Source organism: Nomascus leucogenys, chromosome 17 (genome assembly GCF_006542625.1).
Source record: "Nomascus leucogenys isolate Asia chromosome 17, Asia_NLE_v1, whole genome shotgun sequence".
In the NCBI taxonomy this organism is placed as follows: Eukaryota; Metazoa; Chordata; class Mammalia; order Primates; family Hylobatidae; genus Nomascus; species Nomascus leucogenys.
The window spans coordinates 12,458,048-12,475,747 of record NC_044397.1 but is presented as its reverse complement, the minus strand read 5'-3'; the positions used below and the strand labels follow the sequence as shown (position 1 = coordinate 12,475,747).

Here is a 17,700-nt window from a genome sequence, read left to right as displayed (position 1 = left end):
TATACAATAATAAAATAAAATTCTTCTTCCTCAGTGTTTACAAATACTTCCTTAGGCCCATCTGCCTAGATTCCTCTTACCATGATTGAACTATCTTTTCTGCCCCATGCTGGAAACATGATGGTTCTAAAAACTTTATTGTCTCCCCTACTATGCATTTGGTAGCATAGCCAAGTCCTTTGTTACTGGGAGTTTAATCTAGGCACTCATTGTTTTCCCCCCTTCCTACTCTGAGGAAAGAAGTGCTGGCCCCAAGGGGGGTTGAAATGGGGTATGTGTGTGTGTGTGTGTGTCCACGCGCGTGTGTGTACACAGAGAAAGAGAGAGAGACTTTCAGATAGGAAAATTGCTCTCTTGCAAATGAAAACTTTCCAATTAAGACTATCGTGTCTGCTATGCACTTATAATGATTCATTCAGCTATTCAACTGACTGCAATATTAAATATCCACTAGCTCCTGGACACAATCCATTTACACGATCCTCAAGACTATTAAAATAGGAAAGGGGAAGAGCCTGTGGCACTAAGGAACTGAAAAAATGTACAAGAGTTTTATTTTCAAGATCATTATGTCAACGGAGCAGAAAACAAGTATTTAAAAGAAGAAATGCAGTAGAATATATTGTTTTCAGATTAGGAAACTGCTTCCTCTTACAGAGTAATCACCTCAAAATAGCATGTTCAACAATATTAAGAAGATTTTCAAGAATAAGCTGTCATGATTGGTGATTGGTAATAATCATATAGAGAAGAATAAGTGGAAAAGAAAGCATTAAGATAAATAATGCGGCATACTTTTGAACTTGTCTCATGCTGCTATTGTATACATGAAATCTTGTCATCAAAGTTCATGATATACTTTTATATAAACACATCAGAGTCAAAGATTGTTGATATTGTTTTTATGATAGCATATTGTTACAGTAGATCATTGTTTAATTACATATGTTAAATATCCACATAAGATGTTATAGAGCAATATAAATTTGAAGTATTTTCAATGCATATCACAAAACATTGCCCCAAAAGTGAATACAAATTTCAAGCTTATTTATATCCCTGTATTGAATACATGTCAAATAGAATTTTGATCAATTATTCTTATTCAATTTATTTTCTAAAATTGTAATTTTGGGAAAAAAGAAAATGATATGACTTTTCTTACAGGCCACGTTTAAGGGATGGATGGATATTATGTATGCAGCTGTTGACTCACGAAATGTAAGTCTAGTTAGAGGGAAATTGTTTAATTTGATTAAATGTATATTTCCACAATATTGTAATTTAGTGATATTGTCAATAAAATAATGTGCTTAATTTACAAAACACATCTATATTATAAGGATAAAATATTTAATCATACTATTTCAAAATTATCATAGGATGATTTTCTCTAATCACTATGTATCTTTTAACATATCTTTTCTAGTATTTAGCAAGGCATCTGACACAAAACTTTATTGGATGTATTTTCAAAATGAGACATTTTATTTTTGGCTCTGATAGTCCTGGTCATTTGTGCATTAGAAGTTCTCACAGGCAATATTTTTCATATGTCATATATTTCCTTCAGCTTTTGATCTTCCTTATAATAGGAAGGATATGACTAATAATGGGGACAAAAATAAACAATTTAGTGCTTCTCTTGGGAAAGTGAGATTAAGTGGTAAAAGGGAGGGACTTTCCTAATCTACCTTATACATACCAGTACTTTGAATTATTTTCTATAATTTTCATTAATTTCTCACTATTTAATGTGGAATGAAGTCACATTTTGAAAAAAAAAAAGACATTGATTTCTGATATGCCAGAGCATGATAATAAAGCTCAAAATGCTATTTCTCTAGCACCAGCAGCTAGCTTTCTGAGTGAAGAATTCCTGAGGTTTTTCTTTTTTTTTTTTCCCCCACTTCATAAAAACAGAGAGGGAGCAAGAAAGCATGAAAAGCCCTGCATTGTATCTCTATAAGTGCTATCAGGAATTCCAGTTATGAGATTTTTCTGAATAGTAATAATAATTTATTGTTTATTACTATTCACTATGCCAAGGACTTTCTCACATTATCCCATTTAATCCTAAATGACAACCTTATTGTATAGGTGATACTAGCTCTATTTTACCACTGAAGCAAAGAGGCTTAATGCGTTAAATGGGAAAACAAGTTTTTGAACCCTGACCACAAATAATGGCTCATACCCACTTTCCACAGTAGTTTCTTACCTTTTTGATTAATTAATTCAATGCTCTCTCCACCTTCCTTATCAATAGCTTATATGGCATGAAATATTTTCAGTTTCTTCTTTAATAACTTAATAGACCTTTTCTGCTGCAAAACTCCTGGAATTTCAAGCACATTACAAAAGATGAAAGCCAATTGAGCATTACATTTATGAAAAGTTGCTGGATCTTACTTTAATTAGTATATTGCATCAGATAAATGCAAATTTAAACCAAAATAAAACATTATCTACACACCTACCAGATTGGCAATACCAAAAATTCTGACAATACCAAGTATTACCAAGGATAAACAGCAATAAGAACGCTCATACAATGCTGATAGGAAAAAAATTGGTGAAATAATCCGTTAAAAACTGTTGGGTATGATCACATTATTTGAGAAAGTTAAAGATATTTTTTAATCCTGCAATTCTACTTTGAACAATGTATCCTAAAGAAACTTATGCACATGTTTAGGATAATCTATGTACAAAAATGAATATAACTTTTTTTTACACTTGCAAAAAACTGGGAGCAACTCAAAAATAGTAGAAATAGGCAAATAATTGAATACTATATAGTGATGAAAATGAACAAATACAGCCATATACAATCACGTGGACGAGCTTTAAAAATACAACATTGAGTTAAAGAAACTAGACACGTACTATAATTCTACTTATATAAAGTTCAAAATTGACAAAACTAAGCTTACGTTCAAAAATGCATACTGAGGTGTTAACTTGAAAGAAAAAGCAGGGACATAATTACCATAAAAGTCAGGATAATGATTACCTCCAGCAGGGATGATGGAGTTTCTGTTTGAGAAGGGTACACCAAGGGTTTCTGAAGTCATAGCAATGACCTGGGTTATGGATTTCACTTATAAAAACATATTATATTTTGCATTTATGTATTATGCACTTTCCTGTATGTATATTGTCTTTTGAAAGTTTTAAAAATATAATTTTACAACACTGTTAACTAAACTCACATACACAAATAAAATTTCATTGAAGAATAAGTAGTTTTACAATATTTCTGATATTTTCCATTTTGCTCTATTTCCTTAGAAAAAAAATTGTGCTGGTCATAATCCTCTAAATTGATTTCATAACACAGTGGGTTATAACTTGCATCTATTATCATCATCAGGGACTGGTTAATTGAGTTGGTTAGAACAATGTCCTATTAGACCTGTGAAAGCTTCCAGCTAAGGCTCAAACCTACTATCACACAGTTTTCTAATCGAAAGTGGATTAGACAAGAGATAGTATCATTGTTACAGAAACAGTCCCTACTGAATACGATAAAGCAATAGATTCATTTTCAGAAAGGAGAGATCAACCTATACACCTACATGCAGACATACTACAATGATTCTTGCCTATCTAAAGAAATGTATTATACCAAACCCTTACACTTAGCAATTACTACTGGCCGCCACTGTTCTAAGCATATTTATATGTTAATATAGTTAATCTTCACAACCACACTATGAGGTTTAAGTTTGATTATTTTCATTTCACAGATGAGAAAACTGAGGCAGAGAAAGTAAATCTTAAAAGTTTTGACATAGAATAATGTGACGCTGACATCTCTTTTATAAGAAGAGGAAATCTTTAATTTGCATGCTGGGTTGGGAACTTTGCTTAGAAAGGAAAGTGCATTCATAATCTGGGCATTTGTTGGATGAAATTGTCTATAATCATTCAGACTTCTATATGAGTTATTTCATTTTCCCAGGTAATGAATAATCTTGCAGAACTCTTCAATAAGCATGTGAGATTTGAAGGTTCATAAAATCTGTTTAATGTTTGGTTTATTTTCATTCCAGGGATTAAAACATGCTTAGGTAATTAAAAACTCACTGAAACAAGTACTAAATATAATGGTTACAATTCTTCATATTTTTTAGGTAGAATTACAACCCAAGTATGAAGACAACCTGTACATGTATCTTTATTTTGTCATCTTTATTATTTTTGGTTCATTCTTTACCTTGAATCTTTTCATTGGTGTCATCATAGATAACTTCAACCAACAGAAAAAGAAGATAAGTATATTAAAATTTCATCTTTGCTCTGAAATATGAACTAAATATTTCATACTGTTTCCTTTAGCCTCCAAAATGCAATCACCAAAAAAAGAATATAAAATTCGGAAATTATTTTGAGACATTTGATAATCGATAAGCTTTTAAGCAATTAATAATTCAGGTAGCATATTTTTTGATATTTTTAGTCTAGAAATATGACTAATATGGCATAATTTGTATATTGAATAAAGGCATCTTTGTAAATACAGATATTAGCAACAATAGAATGAAATGTGGGAGCCAATTTTCACATGATTACTAAGGTGGATTTTATAGCCAGCAAAGAACACAATTTTAACAAGTATTGCTTTCATTTCTTTACTTTGGAGGTCAAGACATTTTTATGACAGAAGAACAGAAGAAATACTACAATGCAATGAAAAAACTGGGTTCGAAGAAACCACAAAAACCCATACCTCGACCTGCTGTAAGAATAGCGTATTTCCATTGCCTGTTAAAACTGTATTACCTAACCCTTTCACAGCCAGAATTTCTAGAAACTAGTTATTTTTGTGGATTTGTAACACAAAGTTTTTTACCTTAACAATGGGACTAGATAGCCTAAATAGCTTGAAAAATGTATTTTACATATATAATATGTATAAATTATGTAATACATAACATATTTTATATGTAAACATATAAAATACATAGAAATAAAATTTGCTATACTTAAGTGCCAGTGGTATCATACAAGCTGATGTCATTAAGACGCTTCTAATAACATCAAAAATAAAATACATACATACATACATACATACATAATGTGAAAATATTAAATGTTCTCAGAGTACAGAGGAGACAGATCGGAATAATTGGTACGTCACAGATTGGCCTCAGTTTTTATCCAACTCTGCAGATTGAATGGAATCATTAATGAAACAGGCCACAGGTTTTGCTTTTTTCTAGTTAAACAATAAAAAAGGCAAGCCTCATATTTTCCCCTACTATCCCACCCTTAAATGAGATGATATCATTCTTTTTAGGGCTTTTTATTGGCTCTTCCGGGTGTATATTTGCCAGTGATACTGTTCGTTCAGTTTGGCTGCTGCAGGGAGTTGCTGCCAGGAGAGCCGCTAAGTTTTTCTATCACTCCTGAAGGACTAGCTCATATATTAAGTCTCAGAAAATCTTCCCCAAGGTATACATGGTATAAAACACTTCAGTGTTTCTCAGAAATCTTGACTCTATAAATTTATTGGTGACAGTCTAAAACAGACCATAATTAAGTGTTCAGTTGGTAAGCCAGCCAATAACTCAAAGAAAATGGATAGCTATATTGGGTCAAACATAAAGGGTGTACAATTTGAGCCTAGTCTTCAGGAAATAATACAATTTGAATGAATAGAGAGAGAAGCAGAGAACATTTACTATATGAGAAAATGTATACTTCATAGCCATATAGACAAATATATCAGTGCAGAATAGTGATGCATTTGAATTAGTGTGTAGTAGACACTGGTTTTCCGAGTTAAATGAGTCAAGGTTACCATACGAGTCTGAAGAAATTTGTTCTAATTAAGCAATACAAATGGAATATAGTTAACAGAACAGCCTAGTAATGTGAAAAGAAAGATTTTAGAGAGTTTAACCTAGAGACTGGTGTGGAACAATGTTAGAGGCAAAATAACCCTGGGCCATAGACAAGAAGATAAACCCTTACATACAAGAAGATAGTCCATAATCTGTGTCACACCAGCAGGACTGGAATTACTCCAGGAGTGAAGTTAGCCAATAAGAAGACTCAATTGGGATGAAACACAGGAAAAGAGGGAGGATGCAATGAAAAAACTGGGTTCAAAGAAACCACAAAAACCCATACCGCGACCTGCTGTAAGAATAGCGTATTTTCATTGCCTGTTATGAAGCACAGAAAAAGAGGGAGGATATGTAGATAACAGAGAATCTAAAACATAAACCAGTTGATGTTTTGTGAAACTGTTGGTTCCACTATCATATACTGAAGTCATATGAAGGCACTGGGAAAAATAGTGTTAGAGCCTATGAAATATCCAGACTGAGATAAGGATTTTAGCATTGTCAGAACAAAATTCAGTTGAGCTCTGAAACACAGATTCATTTTTGAAAAATAATTAGAATAGAGAAAAAAACAAAATTCTCAGAATGAGGCCTTGCATACTTCATCAAGTTATAGGAAGAAATAAATCAATGAAGAAATGAGCTTGAGTTTATTTCCATCAAATGACATGGATTTACCTGTAGTGGCAGGGTTGTGTGGAAAAAGTTCAACACATTCAGCTAGAATATTATCAGCGATAATTTGGCAATTTAGGAATTAACTAGTAAAATCCATTTATTCCTCCATTGACAATATGTACTATGTAGTATGCTAAGCATTTGAACTTAAATATTGAACAGTATGGAGTCTAGCTAATGCAATGGATAGTAATCAAATAGTCATGCCAAAAAATGAAAGTATCCCAGAAAAAAAAGGGATACTTCCAGCTGTGAGAGCTTATTAGGGGGAAGGGGCTGATTAATCAGGGAAGTTAGGGAAGGCTTTATTAAAATAATATACTAGCTGAGGATGGAAAAAGAATTGAAAGCATCAATAGCCAGAGTGGGATGAGAAGAGCCCTTTAGAAGGGGAATGAATATGTGAAGGTCCTTATGTAGGAGGGCTGGTGAGACTGGAGTGCAGAAAGTCAAGGTTCATTTGGGACACATTGAGAATAAAGAGGTTAGGACAAGCCCAAACTTTTCTGGGCCTTGGAGGGCATTTTCAGGAGTTGTTTTCATCCTAAGAGCAGTAAGAAACCATTAAAGTGGACCCAGTCAGTCTGGGCTTTGTGGTGATCACTCAATCAGTTTCACAGAGGCTGTGTGCATACATTGTAGACTTGTTTTGGAGCTATTTCAGAGATGGTAGGTAGCCTGAACCATAGCGATGTGGAGATAATAAAAGTGGATGGATTTGTGAGCTATCACCAGAGTGAAATTTAAAAGTTTGTCTATTAATTGAATATGGGAACTAAAGAAGGAACCAACAAGAATGACTGGTGTCTTTCTGCTTTGCACAACTGGATACTGATGTCATGCAAGAAATGAAGAAGGGACAGAAGTGGTGAGAAAATTGGAGATGCTAGTTTGCAGAATTTGGCAACCAAGTCAGAGTGAGAGAGAGGAAGGAGGAAGGGAGAGAAATGATGAATATTTAGAAGTAGCAAAATAAAGGTTTCTTAAGATTCAGAGATTAGGTTTAAAGGAAAGCAAAAGGAATTTTAGAAAGGAAAAGATTGAAGAGAGAGGGAATAAATATGACATAAAAATGCACAAGATGTGGGACAAGAACATAGTGGTCTAGGGTAGCTTTAGAAAGAAAAAGGGGCTGAGTCCGCTAATGAATTTGGAGTAATACATGAAAAGAACATGGAAATTAAAAGAATATGAAATGCAAAAGGAAACAGAGGAGTTTTTTTATTTCTTTTTTTTTTTGAGACGGAGTCTCTCTCTGTCGCCCAGGCTGGAGTGCAGTGGCGCAATCTCGGCTCACTGCAAGCTCTGCCTCCCGGGTTCACGCCATTCTCCTGCCTCAGCCTCTCCGAGTAGCTGGGACTACAGGGGCCCGCCACCACGCCCAGCTATTTTTTTTTTTTATTTGTATTTTTAGTAGAGACGAGGTTTCACCGTGATCTCGATCTCCTGACCTCATGATCCGCCCACCTTGGCCTCCCAAAGTGCTGGGATTACAAGCGTGAGCCACTGCACCCGGCCAGAGGAGTTTATTTAAACTGTTTAAATTTAATGTTCTAAAAAAAGTAAAAATAGAGGGCAAGAGAATGGAAATTTATGAGAAGTTTGGAATTATCTTTGGAGCAAATGAAGGACAAAGGATTGCTAATTGTTAAATCTGAAGGGCCAAGATGAAGTTAGAGAACATAAATTTTTGGTGAATAAGATCTTCAGAATTATACATCTTGTTCCAGCATATTTGACACCCTAGGATTTAAATGGGAGAACAGAACACAGAGACTCGCGATTGGAGTTGTACATTGAGATGTCTGTCCCATTGGACAACTCTATGAACAGGGAATCTAAGGAGTTTTTTATTAGTCATGGTGATATTAAAATTAATACCAAATTTCTGCTTTTAAGATATTTTGAACTTACTATACTCTAGGAGCCATATCTGAGAGAAAAATGGCACTGCTCTGCTTTTGAGGGGCCTCAAAACAGGTGGAAGGGAAAGAAAACAAAAATTGAATAAGAGCAAACCATTTGCAGTACAATGCCATACATTTTATGATCAATGAATGAACTCAGTTTCCTGAGAGCACTAAGTGCTTTAAACTCAAAACTGAGTTAGAATTCATGAGACAGAGAAGGGGTGGGGGACGTCTGTTTTAGACAGAAGAGTAGACAGATAAACTATGTAAAATGATACAGTAGAACCTGCATAAGCTTCTAAGAGTGGTAGGCAGGAAATATCAGAGGGTGGAAGTAAGGGGAACATGCCAGACTTGGAAAGTTAAACTACAGTAAATTAATAATTAATAAGGAAGGGTTTGAACTAAAAGTAGACGCATTTATTGGGTTGAAAGAGGCCCTGAGAAGACAGATCCAGCTGGAGTAATAGAAATCTAGTTCAGCAGGCCAAATATGCATTCAGAGAAAAGAGCAAAACAAAATAGAACAAGTAGTGTTTGATGTCCAAAAATCACCATTGGAAGTAATGGAAGCCTCCCTATAGAAAGAGGGCAGAACACTAGGATGTAGAATCCAGGCCACTGAAAGTGTCAGGATCTGGGAAAGCAAGCCATTAGGTGTATATGTAGCAGAGTATTAGTCATTCGAGTTGAGAAGGTAGAGAAAGGCAGCCCAACAGAGGTAAGTCAAGACCAGATCCCTAGATTACCTAAGAAACAAAGCAGATACTTGCAAAATGGAACAATACAGAAACCAATGATCAGAACTGGTTTACAAGTTGGGGACTTAATTTCATAAGCAAGACATAAGTTAGTACATGGAAATAAGGTCCAAAGAGACTAGGGCAAAGATTGAATATTTCCATTGTGACTTTTTAAAAGACAATTTTATTCTTACAGAAGAGTTACTCATAATGAATACTTTAATGAATCTGTACATACTGTCCTCTTATTTTAACATCTTATGCAACCATAGATCAGTTCTCACAACTAAGAAATTAATCTTGGTATAATACCATTAAATAAAATACAGAACTGAGTCAGATTTCACCAATTTTTCCACTGAAGCCTTTTCTCTAGAATGATGATTTTTAAAACATCTTAGCTGAACTTTAAAATGAAATTTAAGATGCTGTAGCTTTAGTGAGAGAATATAAAGTCAGAAATCAGACGAAAAATTTAAAAAGAGAGAGGAAAACTTGGAGAAGTATATATTTATTAGTTACTTAAAGTAAAATTAATACCCTCCCAACACATGGGATAAAAAATTTTATTACATGACAAATATTTACTAACTGTCCATCATAACATGATGGTGTTCTGTGCACTGAGAATATAATAGGTGAGTTTATAAAACTTGGTATCATTGTTAGTATAAATAAAACAAATAGAGTTTGTTGAATAGAGTTGAATATACAACATACAAAATTTTCTTCCAAGTATAAAACAAAAATAAAACACACTACTTTCTTTAATAGAATAGAACATTGTAATAATGTTCCATTGCATTTGATCCTCACAGAAGTGCTATGAGGTAGCATTAAGAGATAAGATTTGAGGCCGGGCATGGTGGCTCATACCTGTAATTCCAGCACTTTGGGAGGTCGAGGTGGGCAGATCATGAGGTCAGGAGTTTGAGACCAGCCTGACCAACACGGTGAAATCCCGTCTCTACTAAAATTACAAAAAGTAGCCGGGCGTGGTGGCATGTACCTGTAATCCCAGCTACTCAAGACGCTGAAGCAGGAGTATCACTTGAACCCGGGAGGCAGAGGTTGCAGTGAGCCGAGATCGTGCCACTGCACTCCAACCTCTGCAACAGAGCGAGACTCCATCTCAAAAAAAAAAAAAAAAAAGAAAAGAAAAATAAAAAAAGAGAGAGAGCGATAAGATTTGAGACCTGACCTGGAGCTTCCCTATTTACACTATTTACCTGCTTTGTGACCTAAGGCAAGTTACTTCAGCTCTCCAATCACTGGTTTTGCAAGGAATTTTTTTTTGTAAAATGTTGTGAGGATTAAAGGTGTGTTTTTATAAAAGCTACATTTTTTGTTACTTTCTTAAAATCAGAAGAATTGAATTCGATTTTTTTTAAAGTTGCTAATGGAACTTTTACATATTACTTGTTCCAGAACAAATTCCAAGGAATGGTCTTTGATTTTGTAACCAAACAAGTCTTTGATATCAGCATCATGATCCTCATCTGCCTCAACATGGTCACCATGATGGTGGAAACCGATGACCAGAGTCAAGAAATGACAAACATTCTGTACTGGATTAATCTGGTGTTTATTGTTCTGTTCACTGGAGAATGTGTGCTGAAACTGATCTCTCTTCGTTACTACTATTTCACTATCGGATGGAATATTTTTGATTTTGTGGTGGTCATTCTCTCCATTGTAGGTAAGAAGAGGTGCTTTTATTAAATTAAGGAATATAGTGGTAAAAATGTGTGTTTTAAAACTTTAGATGTGTTTTTCACTGATCTTTCTCATTCATCCCAAACTCCCAAATAAAAATCTAATAGTCCATTGTTTTAGTCTTAGTTTGCCATTTCTCTAATTGCATGCTGTGCTTGAAATGATGAGTGGAATAGAAGGAATTTATATTTTCAGCTTTCATTTATTCTCATTTAATATTTTCATCTATTCTCATCTCAGAAGACAATAACTGCAACTTTGGTAGAATACTCTTGTACCTGGTCATACTCCTGTGATATTGACAGTTACTGCTTTGAACAAACAATCAATCTACACACATATATACATAAATCATTTGAAGTAGTCACATAATTCATAAATATGACCTCTTAAATAATTGGAATAGTGTATATGTGCAGTTATATATATAATTACACATATATAAGTTTCATGTTATCTTTGGGTGCAGACAGTTTTCTGTGGTTTGCAATATTTCTTTTTGGAAGCAGCTATTTTGTTTGAGAATCCAAAACAGATTTGTTATCATCAATGATACATTAATGTTAGGATACATACATACATTAAGTGCTAGGAATGCAAAAGGTTTATTGGAAAAAAATATATATATACAGTGTTTATGTATAAGATATTAAATGAGGTACTGGAAGTAAATAGAAGAAGATTTAAGAGAAGGTTCTGTCTATTTGGGGAAAGAGAACATTCATATGGAGGGGAAAATTATATAGCACTCTTTAAACTACTTTCTTTAGTTGAATAGAACATTGTAACAATGTTCCATTGCATTTGATTCTCACATAAGTGCTATGAGGTAGCATTAAGAGGTAAGATTTGAGATCTGACCTGGAGCTTCCCTGTTTACACTACTTACCTGCTCAGTGACCTAAGAGAAGTTACCTCAGCTCTCCAATCCCTGGTTTTGCAAGGAATTTTTCTGTAAAATGTTGTTGTGAGGATTAAATCAGATTATGTATGTATATGCACTTAGCACTGTGCCTAGCATGAAGAAAAGACTCAGTAAATGTTCAGTTTGACCACAAGAAAAAGTTGATATTATCACCATTTACTCATGCATAAAAGCAAGTGCCAGGATTCAGTCCCAAGTGTGTCTGTCTCCAAAGCCTATGTTTTCTTCTGTACCTCACGCTGCCTACTCCCAAATAAAACAGGATCACAACCATCTCAGAAAGTAAAGAACTCTCATATTCCTGATCCAAAATCATATGCCTTTAGTTCTTATGCAACTGCTAAAACTAGTATTTTGGACATATAAATTAATTTCTGTACTTGGCCACCGTATGCTTCATGATGTCTTTAGACCTTCCAGGGTTGAGTCATTTTTTTGATAGATGCTTTCCTTGAACTAGGAAAAATGACCCTTACTATCTTCATTTAATATAAAGATGTAAATGTTATAACACCAAACATACCAGTTTCATTTTGCTGAACAAACATTGCAGATTATTTGCATATATACATGTACCTGACTGTCCTGTTCACATTTTGTAAAACTAATGTAATTATGTAAACTTTCATTTGCTACTATTAAGTATAACACTATTTTTGTTATTTGTTGATTTTCTACAGGAATGTTTCTGGCTGAACTGATAGAAAAGTATTTCGTGTCCCCTACCCTGTTCCGAGTGATCCGTCTTGCCAGGATTGGCCGAATCCTACGTCTGATCAAAGGAGCAAAGGGGATCCGCACGCTGCTCTTTGCTTTGATGATGTCCCTTCCTGCGTTGTTTAACATCGGCCTCCTGCTCTTCCTGGTCATGTTCATCTACGCCATCTTTGGGATGTCCAACTTTGCCTATGTTAAGAGGGAAGTTGGGATCGATGACATGTTCAACTTTGAGACCTTTGGCAACAGCATGATCTGCCTGTTCCAAATTACAACCTCTGCTGGCTGGGATGGATTGCTAGCACCTATTCTTAATAGTGGACCTCCAGACTGTGATCCTGAAAAAGATCACCCTGGAAGCTCAGTTAAGGGAGACTGTGGGAATCCATCTGTTGGGATTTTCTTTTTTGTCAGTTACATCATCATATCCTTCCTGGTTGTGGTGAACATGTACATTGCGGTCATCCTGGAGAACTTCAGTGTTGCTACTGAAGAAAGTGCAGAGCCCCTGAGTGAGGATGACTTTGAGATGTTCTATGAGGTTTGGGAGAAGTTTGATCCCGATGCGACCCAGTTTATAGAGTTTGCCAAACTCTCTGATTTTGCAGATGCCCTGGATCCTCCTCTTCTCATAGCAAAACCCAACAAAGTCCAGCTCATTGCCATGGATCTGCCCATGGTCAGTGGTGACCGGATCCACTGCCTTGACATCTTATTTGCTTTTACAAAGCGTGTTTTGGGTGAGAGTGGAGAGATGGATGCCCTTCGAATACAGATGGAAGAAAGATTCATGGCATCGAACCCATCCAAAGTCTCTTATGAGCCCATTACGACCACGTTGAAACGCAAACAAGAGGAGGTGTCTGCTATTATTATCCAGAGGGCTTACAGACGCTACCTCTTGAAGCAAAAAGTTAAAAAGGTATCAAGTATATACAAGAAAGACAAAGGCAAAGAATGTGATGGAACACCTATCAAAGAAGATACTCTCATTGATAAACTGAATGAGAATTCAACTCCAGAGAAAACCGATATGACGCCTTCCACCACATCTCCGCCCTCGTATGATAGTGTGACCAAACCGGAAAAAGAAAAATTTGAAAAAGACAAATCAGAAAAGGAAGACAAAGGGAAAGATATCAGGGAAAGTAAAAAGTAAAAAGAAACCAAGAATATTCCATTTTGTGATCAATTGTTTACAGCCCGTGATGGTGATGTGTTTGTGTCAACAGGACTCCCACAGGAGGTCTATGCCAAACTGACTGTTTTTACAAATGTATACTTAAGGTCAGTGCCTATAACAAGACAGAGACCTCTGGTCAGCAAACTGGAACTCAGTAAACTGGAGAAATAGTATCGATAGGAGGTTTCTATTTTCACAACCAGCTGACACTGCTGAAGAGCAGAGGCGTAATGGCTACTCAGACGATAGGAACCAATTTAAAGGGGGGAGGGAAGTTAAATTTTTATGTAAATTCAACATGTGACACTTGATAATAGTAATTGTCACCACTGTTTATGTTTTAACTGCCACACCTGCCATATTTTTACAAAACGTGTGCTGTGAATTTATCACTTTTCTTTTTAATTCACAGGTTGTTTACTATTATATGTGACTATTTTTGTAAATGGGTTTGTGTTTGGGGAGAGGGATTAAAGGGAGGGAATTCTACATTTCTCTATTGTATTGTATAACTGGATATATTTTAAATGGAGGCATGCTGCAATTCTCATTCACACATGAAAATAATCACATCACAAAAGGAAAGAGTTTACTTCTTGTTTCAGGATGTTTTTAGATTTTTGAGGTGCTTAAACAGCTATTCGTATTTTTAAGGTGTCTCATCCAGAAAAAATTTAATGTGCCTGTAAATGTTCCATAGAATCACAAGCATTAAAGAGTTGTTTTATTTTTACATAACCCATTAAATGTACATGTATATATGTATATATGTATATGTGCGTGTATATACATATATATGTATACACACATGCACACACAGAGATATACACATACCATGACATTGTCACTCACAGTCCCAGCAGCATGACTATCACATTTTTGATAAGTGTCCTTTGGCATAAAATAAAAATATCCTATCAGTCCTTTCTAAGAAACCTGAATTGACCAAAAAACATCCCCACCACCACTTTATAAAGTTGATTCTGCTTTATCCTGCAGTATTGTTTAGCCATCTTCTGCTCTTGGTAAGGTTGACATAGTATATGTCAATTTAAAAAATAAAAGTCTGCTTTGTAAATAGTAATTTTACCCAGTGGTGCATGTTTGGGCAAACAAAAATGATGATTTAAGCACACTACTTATTGCATCAAATATGTACCACAGTAAGTATAGTTTGCAAGCTTTCAACAGGTAATATGATGTAATTGGTTCCATTATAGTTTGAAGCTGTCACTGCTGCATGTTTATCTTGCCTATGCTGCTGTATCTTATTCCTTCCACTGTTCAGAAGTCTAATATGGGAAGCCATATATCAGTGGTAAAGTGAAGCAAATTGTTCTACCAAGACCTCATTCTTCATGTCATTAAGCAATAGGTTGCAGCAAACAAGGAAGAGCTTCTTGCTTTTTATTCTTCCAACCTTAATTGAACACTCAATTATGAAAAGCCCGACTGTACAAACATGTTGCAAGCTGCTTAAATCTGTTTAAAATACATGGCTAGAGTTTTCTAAGAAAATATAAATACTGTAAAAAGTTCATTTTATTTTATTTTTCAGCCTTTTGTACATAAAATGAGAAATTAAAAGTATCTTCAGGTGGATGTCACAGTCACTATTGTTAGTTTCTGTTCCTAGCACTTTTAAATTGAAGCACTTCACAAAATAAGAAGCAAGGACTAGGATGCAGTGTAGGTTTCTGCTTTTTTATTAGTACTGTAAACTTGCACACATTTCAATGTGAAACAAATCTCAAACTGAGTTCAATGTTTATTTGCTTTCAATAGTAATGCCTTATCATTGAAAGAGGCTTAAAGAAAAAATCAGCTGATATTCTTGGCATTGCTTGAATCCAATGTTTCCACCTAGTCTTTTTATTCAGTAATCATCAGTCTTTTCCAATGTTTGTTTACACAGGTAGATCTTATTGACCCATATGGCACTAGAACTGTATCAGATACAATATGGGATCCCAGCTTTTTTTCCTCCCCCACAAAACCAGGTAGTGAAGTTATATTACCAGTTACAGCAAAATACTTTGTGTTTCACAAGCAACAATAAATGTAGATTCTTTATACTAAAGCTATTGACTTGTAGTGTGTTGGTGAAATGCATGCAGGAAAATGCTGTTACCATAAAGAACGGTAAACCACATTACAATCAAGCCAAAAGAATAAAGGTTTCGCTTTTGTTTTTGTATTTAATTGTTGTCTTTGTTTCTATCTTTGAAATGCCATTTAAAGGTAGATTTCTATCATGTAAAAATAATCTATCTGAAAAACAAATGTAAAGAACATACATTAATTATGATCATTCATCTTTCAATTTTTTCATGGAATGGAAGTTAATTAAGAAGAGTGTATTGGATAACTACTTTAATATTGGCCAAAAACCTAGATTTGGCATCAGGTAGAGTAGTGGAAAGTTACCAAAATTAATAAAAAATTGACTAACATTTTAAGTTGTGCATCTTTTCTCCTTCCTGTCCACCTATTGTTCTTTTCTTCACTTTTCCATTTCGATTTCTTCCTTATGTATTCTTGATGTACTTTTCTTTATATCCTTCTATCCTTTCCTTGCACTCTCAGTATTTTTCATTTAGGATATTCTCCTTGTTTCTTTTCTATTCACCAAATGTCTTGTTTATTACAGCCTGTAGATCACTTAGATTTAGATCCCTAAAATTTGCTGTCACTCTGTAAAGTGCACATAGTATCTGCGTATTTATTTTTACAATTTTCTTTACAAAACTTCTAAGAAAGCTTAGACTGCAACTTTTCATAATATATAAACAAAATTCCCAAATGGCACAGATTTGACTTTCTCATTTAATTATGAACAGTTTGGGAAATGTTTCTCGATTCTGAATGCATATTAGAACTACCTGAGAAGAAAAAAAAAAAAAAGCCAGTGGATGGGCCAAGACCAGACCAATTGAACTCATATCTCTGGGTGAGACTTAAGCATTTAATTTTTTGAAGGCTCATCATTGATACTGATTCATACTAAGGACTGAGAACTAGCAAATTTGGGTCTCCTTTGCCCAATAGGAAAAACATATTCTCCAGAAGGTGCAAACTGTCTTTCATTACGTAACTTATCATGTACAGAATAGAGTTCCTAAGAGGATGGCTTTCGGAGTATTTATCTTACAGACTGAGGGATTGACATTGATCTAATTATAATAGAGGCTCTTCTTTAGGGCTGTAGTTGGTATAAAGTGATTCTATTGGAATAGTTTAGGGAGACTGTGTTCAGGTAACACATGCACCCACACACACCCCATATGGCACCTTAACTATCCCTAGTGTATACTGGGTGGAATGAATGTGGGATGGTCTAGGAAACAGTATAAATTTATAAAATAGTTCCCTCCAGTGAATGCTACATGCCCTGTTGCATGAGAACCTTTAATCTGGACCCAATAGAAGGCAGCTCATGGTGGCCAGTCAGAAAGCCATTCAATTTGTCATTACCAACTCACAAATCTAGACAGGAAAGATTCTCATTCTCATCTTCTCCATTCTTGGGGCATCTCACACAATCCCTTGTTTTCCTGAGCTCTGTAAATACAGACCTATTTACAAACAGAAGGGAGGAGACAAGAGAGGTAAGGGGAAGTAAAGAAAGAGGAGAAAGGAGGAGAGGGAACGATAGGGGAAAGTAGGAGAAAGGAGGGGAGTGTAAGAAATGGGATATTTCATAAATTATAATTCTGAAAAATAGTCTGGTGTGGATACCTCTAGCAATGGTGAGGGAAGGAGGAAGAAATGTTGCTTAGTTGTCAATATGTTCAATCTAAAATATAAACATGTTTCTTCTCTTATTTATTTTTATTTGTATTTATTTATTTATTTATTTATTTATTTATTTATTTTTGAGATAACATCTTGCTCTGTCACCCAGGCTGGAGAGCAGTGGTGTGATCATGGCTCACTCCAGCCTTAACCTTCTGGACTCAAGTAATGTTCC

At 34.9% G+C, this 17,700-nt stretch overlaps 1 protein-coding gene across 3 annotated transcripts in view; it reads left to right on the top strand.

Moving 5' to 3' along the window:
* SCN2A (sodium voltage-gated channel alpha subunit 2) overlaps window positions 1–16,189 on the top strand; it is a 152,075-nt gene extending 135,886 nt beyond the window's left edge. For 2 of the 3 annotated variants that reach the window (XM_030797165.1, XM_012496570.2), the window contains exons 23-27: window positions 1,168–1,221; window positions 4,140–4,277; window positions 4,642–4,746; window positions 10,618–10,888; window positions 12,511–15,932. In XM_030797165.1, coding sequence (XP_030653025.1) covers window positions 1,168–1,221; window positions 4,140–4,277; window positions 4,642–4,746; window positions 10,618–10,888; window positions 12,511–13,706 — 1,764 coding nt within the window. In that variant the 3' untranslated portion in view covers window positions 13,707–15,932. Of the gene's footprint in view, window positions 1–1,167; window positions 1,222–4,139; window positions 4,278–4,641; window positions 4,747–10,617; window positions 10,889–12,510 lie in introns of all 3 variants that reach the window. The other variant, XM_030797166.1, reaches the window with a different exon arrangement.
* The last annotated feature ends 1,511 nt before the right edge of the window (window positions 16,190–17,700 follow it).